Genomic DNA, 14286 nt, shown 5'->3' with positions numbered 1-14286 from the left:
CGGTTCTGTTCCCCAGCGGCTCTTCTCTCAGGCTCCATTTGCATAATGCTAGTCCTGCTGTCAATCAGGAATTGCAGATTGCCTAGCTAGTTAGGTTTCACGCAGGGTTGGGCTTCGCAGCAAAGCTAAGCTTCCCCAGCACTTTGCAGTGTGGCTTTGGCTTTATGCACACACACACTTTTTAAAGAGGCAGATGCTCAACAGAGCAAGGGCACGAATGAGCGGAAAATAGGGTCCCCTCCATGCAGCTGCAGCTTGCCGAAAATGTACTAGTCATTACAGCCAGCCATCACGTGGCAGAGAAACAGTTCTCCAGAGGTGCATGTTAAGGACAATCATCAGTCAAGATTCCAGTTGCCCTTCTGATGACCTCCAAATGAGTTAGGCTAAAAGAGACCCATCATCTCCAAGCAGCAAGTAGCTAGGATTGATGGGAGTTGCCGCATACCTCGATGCTAGCTTGGGAAAGGCTGCCATAGTACTCTCATGATAAGAAATTCAATCACTCTGCCAACTTACCAGCTTGTAAGCTAAGAGTAGTGTGGCACTTTAAGAATTAGCCAAACTATTATCAAACAACCTGTCCCTGGTCACAGTTCTACTTTGTCCATGGAGCACAGTCCTGAGGGGTATTATGCTTACACATCACTTCAAACTGTTTTTGTAACCCTTCAGGGATGTAGGAGTCAAATTCAACTCACTTCCATCTTTACTTCTATCTCCAAATCACACAACACTCTCTCCTTCTCAGGGAAGTTATATAAAGAAGAGGAACTGGAGACTCTGCTAGATTTAAACACAGGAGACCCACTCCACATCATTAAGGTCATAATATTGCCTCCTGGCCTAATCTACCTCTTTGGATTGTTGTGATAAACAAATGCTATCACTTGCCTGTAAGAAAAGCATTCACTGGGATCACACAACATAAGTCACGGTTTGTTTAATCACAGTTTACTAAATCACAGCTGGCTGAGTTCAGCCAAAGTAACTACAGGTAGTCCCCAACTTAAGAATGAGTTCTGTTCCCAAGGTCTGTCCTTAAGTCGAATTTGTATGTAAGTCGGAACAGTATTGTTGTATAATACTATATAAGTAGTATTGTGTATTTAACTTGAATCAATGTGTATTTAACTCGAATTTTGCTACAATAGGCTCCGTTTTTAACTATGGGTTGTCTGTAAACCAGGCATTCTTAATCCAGGGACTACATGTTTAAACATTTTTTGCAATGTTTTCAAGTTTCCTAATCCAATGGCTACATTCACACGATATGATAAGTCAAAATCAAATAAATTACATTATAGCTTATTGCAATGTTCAAAAATTGATGTGCAACATAAAATCTCCCCAATGAATAATGGAATACAATTAAATTGTCTGTCTCCTCTCAGTCTTCCTTTATAAAACTTAATGATCAAACACAAACCCCATGACAATTAACTTAAAATAGAATGTCTTCCCACAACAAATCTGAGAAACAGTCCGGGAAAAGTCAGAAATCTGTTTGCTAATAAATATATTAACCAAATATAGATTTTAGAATAGGTTCCTTACAGATCAATAATGCTTTTTTCTTGTTTTTTTCCCCAGCTTTTTTAAATTTAAGGACTATAGATAAAAAGTATTTCTTGGAATGCTCTAGCCTGATTCAAAGTCTAAAAATCTCTAACCCACCACTACTTTAGATGTAGCAGTTTTCTTTATATCAAGGTGGACAATCCATAAACAGATTTAAAAAATAATATTACAAGCCACAGTCACCTTTATGGAAGGATCTTCCCTTCATTTTACCATTATGAATGTTATTTCTCTTGTATGAGGAATGTTATTATTTATACTTAAGTTCAGGCAAATGAAAGCAGAATCTTGAAAGACAGTGAAATACAATTTTGTAAATGTGAAGAAAAATTAATAACTAGGCAAGCAAAATATGTAGAAAACTATTCATTTATTATTATTCACAGGTAGCAGTTACACATCTATTTACATTTTAATAGAGTCACATGTTACATAATGCCAACACTATCATGTTGCATAACACAGCACTTATCTGCAACTCTTTAAAGCTGCTGTGTCTTCTCCCAGAAACATGTGGCTGCCCTCCACAACTGCTGTACAATTCTAGGAAAAGATACAACTGCTTTAGAGAGCTATAATCAAATTATACATTCATATACCTCTATGCTCTGAAACATATTTTTTGGGATATAATCAGGATCATTGAACATAAAACTGTAGTTAGAATCTGGACCGAGTAAGACACCTTAATTCGAGTCCCATTTTATCCAGTGAACTTTACTATTAGAGTATGACAAAGCCTGGGATAAAATGAGAAGAAGCAAAGGAATGAGATGTAAATTGCTGAGCTCCTTAGAGAAAAAGTAGAATACAAATGTACTTAATAAAACCTGGACCAATTGCTATCATTCATCTTATGTCACTGAATTATTGAAATGATATCATATAATGCTGCAAGTTCTAAGCTGTTTTGAAGAAAGGGTAAAATTGTGTAATGATGTAAAATAAATGGCATATTAATGACAATAAATAACAAAGTATGTCTGTTAGTAAACAGGATATTCCATTCTTACTGTTTTTATTACTGAAGTACCTGTTATATATTAGGGACAAACTTTACATTATGGTAGTTATCATTACCTCCAACCAGCCTAATCAAATGGTCTATATTGTTGTTGTTGTTATTATCCATAATAATAATATTTTATATTTCTAAGTTAAAACTGAGCAATGCCTGTCAGAATGAAACTAGGTGAATTCAATGTAAGCTTTCTTACAGGTGAGTAAAAGGAACAATGCGGCACCATCTCTTGCCACCACAAAGAGGCTGACAAATACTGACATTTGAAGAACAAGATCACAAAAGCAAATTTGAAAATGCACTTACAAATCCAGCAGATTAAATATAAATGGACAGAACCATTAAAACAAAGGAAATCAGCAAAATTAACTATCCCACCAGTCAAATGTCTCCTTTAAAGGACATCTTCTCAAATGCAATCCTTACAGCAAACACGGAGGATAGAACAACTATTCTGAATGGAACACGCAAAAAGCAAGCCAGCAAGAATCCATTTTATATTTAGGAAAAAAAGCTTCCACACTATCATGAAACAGTACAAAACAGAAAATATTTTTTCTGCATCATAGCTACTGAATGAAAACAATATATCTTAAGTTATTTTTTTCAATGGATGTCTGTCTTTTCTCTCCCAAAATAAAGTTCTTGGAAGTTTTGGTTCTTGTCTATAAAAGGCTCCAGTACAGAGTTTCCCCATTCTAACAATTTACAGCCTCCAATGCGTATATAAAACCCTATAGGTTAAATGCTTGAATAATCCTTTAGTAGTATGAAGAACTGGGATGTATGAAATGTTTTACTATTCAGACAACGCAAAGCACATCTATTCATAAGTAAATCTGATTGTTTTTAATCAATGGAAATCCCTTCAGTGTAGAGCCCCAATTAGGAGTTACTTAACTAAGGACACTCACCACTTGAATGCTTCAATTAAGGTTCACCAACATCACACAGACATTGTCAACTACTTGCAAGCAATCACACATTCAGCATGGTTGTCTGCAGACAGAAAGTGTATTTGCATACTGTATGTCTTTAGGCTTTTATTCCACAGACACCATGGAAGCAGTGTTTCCTGAAAAGGGATGGGGGGTGTTACCCAGAACATTCAATGGTTGAGTCTTTTAGAACCTGAATATCTGAACAGAACTTAAGTGACTTGAGGCTTGCAGCCTTCAGCAAACTGTAAATGCCTGGGTCTGAACAGTGGCTCTTGTTTTATATTTCTAATAAATAAATAAATTCATCGCAAGAGAAATCTGAGCTGCACTCTAATGCTAAAAAATTTTCCTTGAAGAATTCTATGAAATCCAACTAATACTAAAGGGGAATCATCCACTCCAGGCACTTGAAAATTATTTAAAAAATGAATGAAACTTGACATATATAGCTAGCTGTAGGCCTTTCCAGGTTATTGCTAGGTTCCGCGCAGTCTACATGGATTATAGCTGAACTAAGAAAGATCCTGAGAAAGAGCTGGCTGAGAGATTTCCCTGTCCTGCTTCCCATATGCATCATGATGATAGGCCAACAATCAAATGGAGTCTGCAACAGAAACTGGGCTAAGTTAAATCCAAGTCATTGATGCAGCTAATTATTCTGAGTCACAGTCTTCTACTGTAATGAGAAATACTATCTCTTAGTCACAGTATGAATTGTGCATTCCCTATTACTGCACTATTGTTTGGCTCAATATACATAGAGGGGGCTTTCTTCCTCCATTTATATTGTAGACACTATGTTTTCTTTGACACATATCTTTTCAATAGGCCAGATCCACAAAAGCACTCTTTTACCTTTCCCTAAATTGCTGAGATCTCACACATAAAATGGAAAAATCTCAAAAGATGGGTGGCTTTGCGAGGGGAAGCATTCTGGCCCTCATGTGATGGTGCTTGAGGCCAGAAAATTTTGTTGATCCCTTTAATACAAAGATTGCATATGTCAGGATAACAGTATTCCACCAATTCTCACTGTTCTCCCAATTTGTTGATATCCCTGTTAACTTATATACTGTTTCAATAGCAACCATTCTTCTTTCCTCAGCAGATTTGGAGGCCTCTGGTATTAGCAGTAAGAAAACGCATATATATATATATGAGAGAATGATTTTATCACACATTCTTGCTGCTATTTTTAGAAATGGTAGCTATTTGTTTCTATATAGGTATAGCCTAAATCCCCTTCATGGATCACTGCCTTGTTGTGGCGAAGGGGCTTGCGTAACTCAGTGAAGCCATGAGCTATACCGTACAGGGCCACCCAAGACGGACAGGTCATGACAGAGAGTTCGGACAAAATGTGGTCCACTGGAGAAGGAAATGGCAACCCACTCCAGTATCCTTGCCAAGAAAACCCCATGGACAATGTTAAAAGGCTAAAAGATATGACGCCGGAAGATGAGCCCCTCAGGTCGGAAGGTGTCCAATATGCTACTGGGGAAGAGTGGAGGGCATTTCCAAGTAGCTCCAGAAAGAGTGAAGCGGCTGGGCCAAAGCCGAAAGGACGTTCAGCTGTGGATGTATCTGGAAGCGAAAAGAAGGTCCGATGCTGTAAAGAACAATATTGTATAGGTACCTGGAATGTAAGATCTATGAACCAAGGCAAGCTGGATGTGGTCAAACATGAGATGACAAGATTGAACGTCGACGTCTTGGGAATCAGCGAACTGAAATGGACGGGAATGGGTGAATTTAATTCAGGTGACCATTATATCTACTACTGTGGGCAAGAAACCCTTAGAAGAAATGGAGTTGCACTCATAGTGAATAAGAGAGTGGGAAAGGCAGTAATGGGGTACAACCTCAAAAACGACAGAATGATCTCAGTGCGTATCCAAGGCAAACCATTCAACATCAAAGTAATCCAGGTCTATGCCCCAACCACTGATGCCGAAGAAGCTGAAGTTGACCGGTTCTATGAAGACCTACAACACCTTCTAGAACTAGCACCAAAAAGCTGTCCTTTTCATCATAGGGGATTGGAATGCTAAAGTAGGAAGTCAAGGAGTAATCGGAATAACAGGCAAGTTTGGCCTTGGAGCACAAAATAAAGCAGGGCAAAGGCTAATAGAATTCTGTCAAGAGAACAAGCTAGTCATAGCAAACACTCTTTTCCAACAACACAAGAGACGACGCTACACATGGACATCACCAGATGGTCAATACCGAAACCAGATTGATTACATACTTTGCAGCCAAAGATGGAGAAGCTCTATACAGACAGCAAAAACAAGACCAGGAGCTGACTGTGGCTCAGATCATGAGCTTCTTACTGCAAAATTTAGGCTTAAATTGAAGAATGTAGGGAAAACCACTAGACCACTCAGGTATGACTTAGATCATATTCCTTGTGAGTACACAGTGAAGGTGATGAATAGATTTAGAGGATTAGATTTGGTAGACAGAGTGCCTGAAGAACTATGGACGGAGGTCTGTAACATTGTACAGGAGGCAGCAACTAAAACCATCCCAAGGAAAAAGAAATGCAAGAAAGCAAAATGGCTGTCTGATGAGGCAATACAAATAGCTGTGGAAAGAAGGAATGTGAAAAGCAAGGGTGAAAGGGAAAGATATAAGCAACTGAATGCAGATTTCCAGAGAATAGCAAGGAGAGATAAGAAGGCCTTCTTAAATGAACAATGCAAAGAAATTGAGGAAAATAATAGAATGGGGAAGATTAGAGACCTCTTCAAGAAAATTGGAGATATCAAAGGAATGTTTAGTGCAAAGATGGGCATGATAAAGGACAAAAAAGGCAGGGACCTAACAGAAGCAGAAGAGATTAAGTAGAGGTGGCAAGAATACACAGAAGAACTATACAAGCAAGATCTTAATGTCCCTGATGTCCATGCTGGTGTGGTCACTGACCTTGAGCCGGACATCCTAGAGAGCAAAGTCAAGTGGGCCTTAGGAAGCATTGCTAACAACAAAGCTAGTGGAGATGACAGTATTCCAGCTGAGTTATTTAAAATACTAAAAGATGATGTGGTTAAAGTGCTGCACTCAATATGCCAGCAAGTTTGGAAAATGCAACAGTGGCCACGGGATTGGAAAAGGTCAGTTTACGTTCCAATTCCAAAGAAGGGCAATGCCAAAGAATCCTCAAACTATCGCACAATTGCACTCATTTCACATGCTAGCAAGGTTATGCTCAAAATCCTACAAGCTAGGCTTCAGCAATACATGAACCGAGAACTACCGGATGTACAAGCTGGGTTTTGAAGAGGCAGAGGAACTAGAGATCAAATTGCCAACATTCGCTGGATCATGGAGAAAGCACGAGAGTTCCAGAAAAACATCTACTTCTGCTTCATTGACTATGCAAAAGCCTTTGATTGTGTGGATCACAACAAACTGTGGCAAATTCTTAAAGAGATGGAGGTACCAAACCATCTTACCTGTCTCCTGAGAAATCTGTATGCGGGCCAAGAAGCAACAGTTAGAACCAGTCACGGAACAACCGATTGGTTCAAAATAAGGAAAGGAGTACGACAAGGCTGTATACTGTCACCTTGCTTATTTAACCTATATGCAGAGTACATCATGAGAAATGCCAGGCTGGAAGAATCACAAGCCAGAATTAAGACTGCAGGGAGAATCATCAATAACCTCAGATATGCAGACGATACCACCCTAATGGCAGAAAGTGAAGAAGAATTAAAGAGCCTCTTGATGAGGGTGAAAGAGGAGAGTGCGAAAGCTGGCTTGAAACTCAACATTAAAAAAACTAAGATTATGGCATCTGGACCCATCAATTCCTGGCAAACAGAAGGGGTAGAAATGGAAGCAGTAACAGACTTCATTTATTTGGGCTCCAAGATCACCGCAGACGGAGATTGCAGCCATGAAATTAAAAGACGCTTGCTCCTTGGGAGGAAAGCTATGGCAAACCTAGATAGCATATTAAAAAGCAGAGACGTCACCTTGCCAACAAAGATCCGCATAGTCAAAGCTATGATTTTTCCAGTACTAATGTATGGCTGTGAGAGCTGGACCATAAAAAAGGCTGAGCGCCGAAGAATTGATGCCTTTGAACTGTGGTGCTGGAGAAGACTCTTAAGAGTCCCCTGGACTGCTAGGAGGTCAAACCAGTCAATCTTAAAGGAAATCAACCCTGATTGTTCATTGGAAGGACTGATAATGAAGCTCAAGCTCAGATACTTTGGTCACCTAATGCGAAGAGAGGAGTCTTTGGAAAAGACCCTGATGCTGGGAAAGATTGAAGGCAAAAGGAGAAGGGGACGGCAGAGGATGAGATGGTTAGATAGCATCACTGAAGCAATGAGCATGAAACTGAGCAAACTCAGGGAGGCAGTGAAGGACAGGAAGGCCTGGCGCAATATGGTTCATGGGGTCACGAAGAGTCGGACACGACTTAACGACTGAACAACAAATAGCCTAAATAAACTTACCTTATTTTGAAGAGCAAAAACACTGCCATCACAACCCTGAGACGCAGCTATCCTGAAGCCAATGTTGCTCAGTTTCTACCAGCTTTCCTTCAGAAGGTATTTAAAAAGCTATTCTGCTTTACATTAAACCATGCATATTCCTACCTATTTTTGTTCTGCGTAGTGATTTCATTCCAGTTTTCAAATGCTCAATCACCATATTCTCACTTTCACAGGGAAATTCTTCTTCCTTAGATTTTACAGCCACAGAAGAACGGAAGCCAGAAGTTATAGAACAAATGTTTGCAGACGTTGAGCTACACAACTGTCTCTCGCACACCTACAAGACAGAATATATACATATCTATTCTGGAGTATTCATGCAACAACTTCAGAATAAATGCATGCCTTTCCTGCCTGAAGCCCCTGAAATATCAAAGCCATGTGCTGGGAGGGCATCCTCAAAGGGAAGAGAACTCACATGCAGACAGACCAGCCTAAATAATGTTCTGTCTAGAATTTCCAAGCCATAAAGGCATGAGTGCATGTCCATGAGTTAGCTATTCTTAAACAAAAAGCCACTTAGAACATGAAAATTTAACTATCCTAGGAAGATCTCTGGGAGCAGTTCTTGACACTGATCAGATGAACAGCAAATCCAAGTGTACAGATCTTATCTGCAGTTCCTCAGATGCTCAGTTGCAATACAGTGAACTAGTTCAACAAACAAAAAAGAAGAGACTCTCTTGAGTTGAACATAGTTCCCCATGACTACATTGACTGGTACATACAGATTTCTTGGCAGTAATATGGACCGGGACACAAGAAATACATGGATCTAGAGCTCTATTCAGGTGTCTCATTTCAATGGGTGATCAATTTACAACAGGCAAATGTGGACAACATCACTAATTTGTGATTTATTTCTCCCTAAGTGCTGGATTGATAACTTCTCTTTTGTGTACACTCCCCATTCTATTTACAAACCAAAAAAAATCAGAGGATCTAAATTATGTGGGAAGCCTACATAGTAAAAAGGAAGATTTTCAGAAGTTATGCCTCCAAATGCTGGACAGCAAGGGATATCAATGGGGGATGGAGCTAGGACCCATTTGTATACTCTTCCACAATGCATCCTGATCAAATAGAGAAACAGAACTGAAAAATGTGTAGGAGTGCAAATGAACCCACGATTGAGGAAATAGGATTGGGTAATCTGTATATTTGCCCTTTGAAAGAATATATGAACCAAAATGGTTTTTGCTGAAGTCATTAGCTAATTCTCTTTTTGTTGAAGACCATATTTCAAATAGTTTGTTTGCCTAAACCCTAAATGTGAGGGCAAATTTCTGATAGGCCAAGATATTTCAGGGAGTGAAATAAGCAATGTTGACAGGCTGCATGGTGATTTATACAACCTCCAAACAAAACAAAATGTTATATAACAAAAAGATACCTGTGCTCCTGATATCTAATATTCTGTGTGGAGAAATTTTTTTTGTATGGAGGAGAATTTGATTGAGCTCCCACTTAGCTAAGAGTCAAGTTTCCATGAGTTGTTGACATTAGTAATGTTAATATATTTGTGGTCTTCTCCTATTTTAATATTACCTCATCTGTTTTAATTACTGCATCTACACACTCAGATGTTTTCTGTAGGATTTTTCCTGGAGGTATAAATCTTGGCTTTTTGGCTGAATTCCCCAGCAGTTGACTCGGAGCTGCTGATCGTCTCATCTTTGGCTCTGTTGATTTGAAAAATAGCAATCAGGAAGTGTGCAGCAAATTCAGAGCCTTGGAAAGAACCCTGACAGGACCCAAATACCACCTACAATCCAGGAACTATAATTTAGAAATCAATGGCAGCATTCCTGACATAGCACCATTCAGGTTCTACCTATGTCTCCAACAGAAGAAAGTTCATCACTTCCTGAAACAGATTCTTACACAATCAAATACACCTATCATTAAGATGTTTCTACTAATGGTAACCAAGTGTACAAAAATCTCAAATTGTACAACATAGGCTTCTAGCTACATTACATCTAGATATTAAGTAAAAAGCTGAAGAATTAAGTAGTATCACTCTCCTTACTCCTTCCCTAATGACTATATTATATTTTCTGAGGTAAATGGTAAGGAAGAAAGGACGTTTCTCAGATCCTTTTGGAATTCCAAGCAAATCATGTCAGGAGCCAGGTTGATGTGGTGGTTTTTGTTTTTAGGGTTTTTTTCCATCATCCAGTTTGATGTCTGCATTGTGTTTATATGTTGCTTACTTATTTATTGCAAATTTCATTGCAATCATTACTGTTAACCAGCCTTGGAATGTGTATCCTGCAGGGTTGGGGAGCAGTGCTTCAATAAAATGTGTGACATAAACGTGATTCTTATTTAGGCACCATTAACCTGGCATTTACTTGAAGGAAGCTCAAGGTTTCTGGGTCAGTCCAATATGCTTTCTCGCCCATTTTTAACAATATGCTTCTGGATATGAACAAAGCAATCGTGATTATACCACCAGGTCAACATTTTCCATACCCACTCCCTGCTCTTTGTAACATTCCGCCCCATAAAAATATCTGATGACCTCATTCTTGTAAGGTTTTAATTATTTTTTTAAAGTTGCCATAATATGAAGTATGGAACTGAAGTAAGGTAGATCAAAGAACCAAAGGCTCCTGAGAACATGCAGACTGCTTTTCAAATGCAGTTTCAAAAATACAAATCTGAAAAATGAATCCAACCTGGATATAGTCGTACTACGCACAGAATATCCCACATCGCAAGCCCCAGAGAACGATGGACCTAGACCAGCTCCCTTATCCCTAACGATGCCCGTTTTCTACCGCACACAACGCAAAGCCGGACTTACACCGCAGTTTAATTGTCCCGCCATACAGCTTACGCCTCTCCTCCAACTAGTGACTAGTTCAACAGTGCATGCGCACACAATCATAAGCGTCTCAGTTCCGTATTCCTCCCCGCGGCCTCTTCTCGCTCTATTACGCATGCGCAACGACCTCTGCCGGGCATTTGCTGGCCCCAGCATAGTTCGAATACCAATGCGAGAGAATCTGTACTGCGCATGCTCTGCTAGTGTTTCGGACGCCTTCAAGATGGCGCTCTAGTTTCGGCTATGGGTTCTGTGTCAGCCAATCATCGAATATAATGTCGGAACAATGCCTCTGTTTACTCCTTGTTTACTTTTACCGAAATTACAGCAGCGATGGAAATCAAGGCGGAGAAATAGCCACAGAGAAAGGCCTCAGAGCAATAGCGAAGAAGCGCTGTCATTTGCATAAAAATATAGAGCTACGCATTGAAGAGAGAACATTGTGAGAGGAAACTTCTTGATTACTTTTATTCCTCTTATTCGCTCTCTCGGTGTGCACTCAAAATCTTGCAAGATATAGGGGCTACTATAATTGGCTTCAGCAAGTCCATTCATTATGAAAATTTAAATTCAATAATGCTTTGTTTTCCTCTGTGTGGGTCTCAGACCCGCGTTCAGGTATCCACGTGACCACGAAGTTCATGCAGTTTAAACTGAGTTTAAGCTCGTCATCCTAGCTCAGCCTACCTCACAGGGTGGTTGCTGTAAGGACAAAATGAAGAGGGACTGCCCCTTTCTGCGTCCGTTTGAGTGCCTGGAGAAACGTGGAAAATAAATGGAGGATGGAAGAAAACAACCTATGATGGTACTGCAGGTTTCCAGAATCTGTTTCCCATGCAGCCTGCTGTTTCATTGAGGAGAAACTCTGAAGTTAAATATGTGCGCGACTCTACTGTTGTCACTCTACGTTCTAGTGGACCTGGACCAATGAGAAGCTACGTATATAGAGGCCGGTGTACTTCCTCTCCTTTTCTCCTCCTGGCTGCGGGGCAGGTGCTACGTCACAAACTCAGGAGTTGGACCTGGACTGAAGGGGTGAGACGCAGAGTAGAGAGGGGGTGGGCAGCCTTGCACAGGAAACGGCAGGGTAGGCTGACTACATGGGAATTCCTGGGAAACATGACTCTCCTCTTTTAAAAAAAATAGTATAATATATAGTATACTGTATAGAATTATATATATATTCTATATATGTAGTAAAAAAAAAGGAAGAAGCAAATTTGCAAAAGTGGACTGGGTATGTTGGTGAGTGGCAAATAAAAACGAGTTTTACATCTTAATGGGTGGGTTGTGGCATACCTTTCGTGCACTAGATCAGTCCTGGTTTCATGCTGGTTGGGGTGGATTCTGGGAGATGAAATCCACACATCTTAAAGTGGCCAAGTTTGAAAAAAACTGCACCAGGTTGACATTGTCGAATGCATGAAGTTGGCTGCTTCCAAAGGTGGGGGGGGAGGGGCTCTGTTGCAGTCAAATTCATCCGAGGCCTGTGGTGCTCTTTTAACATACAATGATATCATATCATTGATTATTTTTAAGCCAGATTGCATTTTCATGGCTAGATGTCTCTGTCCTTGAGAATTTCTTTTCTATATCTCTGTGTTTTTCTTTTACATCACACACACACACACACACAAAACAGGTCAGTTGAGGATTATATTTCTGCATTTGGTTCAGTGGTGCCTAGTCCATAAAAGCTTATGCCACAGTACTTCTATTGAACTGTAATGTGCTCCAATACTTTGCTTTTAGTGAAAATGATAGATTTTAGATAGATTCTGTAACTATAAATAGTGAACTTTACAAAGACAAACTGTACCTCCAGCATTTCCTTTGCTTTTGGTTTCATGTCTCATTTCATTTTTCCTATTCTAGCAGCCTTCCGATTGTGTTAAGAACTCCCAGTATTCCAGCCAGGGTTTCTGTCTGAACTGAAATTGTAGTCACAAATCATCTGGAGATTATCAGGTTCAGATAAGCTGTATTACTTTTTGTCCCTTTGTATCTTTCTGTTTGGGGTTGTATAGAGCTCATTATTGCTAAAAGAAATAACATATCAGCACCTGAAAAAGGAGTCTCCAGTCCATAAATGTAAGTAACAGTAAGATTCCTAGCTATAAGGCTTCTTGTTGTTGCTATGTCATGTTGTTGTTCAGTCGTTAAGTCAGTCCGACTCTTCGTGACCCCATGAACCATATCGCTCCAGGCCTTCCTGTCCTTCACTGCCTCCCTGAGTTTGCTCAGTTTCATGCTCATTGCTTCAGTGATGCTATCTAACCATCTCATCCTCTGCCGTCCCCTTCTCCTTTTGCCTTCAATCTTTCCCAGCATCAGGGTCTTTTCCAAAGAGTCCTCTCTTTGCATTCAGTGACGAAAGTATCTGAGCTTGAGCTTCATTATCAATCCTTCAATGAGCAGTCAGGGTTGATTTCCTTTAAGATTGACTGGTTTGACTTCCTAGCAGTCCAGGGGACTCTTTAAGAGTCTTCTCCAGCACCACAGTTCAAAGGCATCAATTCTTCGGCGCTCAGCCTTCTTTATGGTCCAGCTCTCACAGCCATACATTGGAATAACCATAGTTTTAATTATGTGGATCTGTCGGCAAGGTGATGCCTCTGCTGTTTAATATGCTAAGTTTGCCATAGCTTTCCTCCCAAGGAGCAAGCGTCTTTTAATTTCATGGCTGCAGTCTCCATCTGCGGTGATCTTGGAGCCCAAATAAATGAAGTCTGTTACTGCTTCCACTTCTACCCCTTCTGTTTGCCAGGAATTAATGGGTCCAGATGCCATGATCTTAGTTTTTTTAATGTTGAGTTTCAAGCCAGCTTTTGCGCACTCCTCTTTCACCCTCATCAAGAGGCTCTTTAGTTCTTCTTCGCTTTCTGCCATTAGGATGGTATCGTCTGCATATCTGAGGTTGTTGATGTTTCTCCCTGCAATCTTAATTCTGGCTTGTGATTCTTCCAGCCTGGCATTTCTCATGATGTACTCTGCATATAAGTTAAATAAGCAGGGTGAGAGTATACAGCCTTGTCGTACTCCTTTCCCTATTTTGAACCAATCGGTTATTCCATGACAGGTTCTAACTTGCTTCTTGGCCTGCATACAGATTCCTCAGGAGACAGGTAAGATGGTTTGGTACCTCCATCTTTTTAAGAATTTGCCACAGTTTGTTGTGATCCACACAATCAAAGGCTTTTGCATAGTCGATGAAGCAGAAGTAGATGTTTTTCTGGAACTCTCGTGCTTTCTCCATGATCCAATGAATGTTGGCAATTTGATCTCCAGTTCCTCTGCCTCTTCGAAACCCAGCTTGTACATCTGGTAGTTTGGTTCACGTACTGCTAAAGCCTAGCTTGTAGGATTTTGAGCATAACCTTGCTAGCATGTGAAATG

The 14286-nt window shown here is 40.1% G+C and overlaps 2 protein-coding genes across 4 annotated transcripts in view; one reads left to right on the top strand and one right to left on the bottom strand.

Annotated features, from left to right (window-relative positions):
* RAD54B (RAD54 homolog B) overlaps window positions 1-10994 on the bottom strand; it is a 56456-nt gene extending 45462 nt beyond the window's left edge. The window contains exons 1-3 of the mRNA XM_088149125.1: window positions 10870-10994; window positions 9606-9739; window positions 8160-8334 (exon numbers count right to left, since the gene is read on the bottom strand). Of these exons, the coding sequence (XP_088005251.1) occupies window positions 8160-8334; window positions 9606-9731 (301 nt within the window). The 5' untranslated portion in view covers window positions 9732-9739; window positions 10870-10994. The remainder of the gene's footprint in view (window positions 1-8159; window positions 8335-9605; window positions 9740-10869) is intronic.
* Window positions 10995-11112: 118 nt separating this feature from the next.
* LOC103055463 (E3 ubiquitin-protein ligase NRDP1-like) overlaps window positions 11113-14286 on the top strand; it is a 40619-nt gene continuing 37445 nt past the window's right edge. Inside the window, exon 1 of one of the 3 annotated variants that reach the window (XM_025169511.2) lies at window positions 11113-11977. The gene's annotated coding sequence lies outside the window, so the exon portion shown is untranslated. The other 2 variants (XM_007432808.4, XM_025169512.2) reach the window with 2 other exon arrangements.

This window comes from Python bivittatus, unplaced genomic scaffold (genome assembly GCF_059951505.1).
Source record: "Python bivittatus isolate LINGU-HERP-01145 unplaced genomic scaffold, Pbiv_v1 ctg000590_np1212, whole genome shotgun sequence".
NCBI classification, from domain to species: domain Eukaryota; kingdom Metazoa; phylum Chordata; class Lepidosauria; order Squamata; family Pythonidae; genus Python; species Python bivittatus.
Note: the sequence above shows the minus strand (reverse complement) of the source record. Positions and strands in the feature narration are given on the sequence as shown.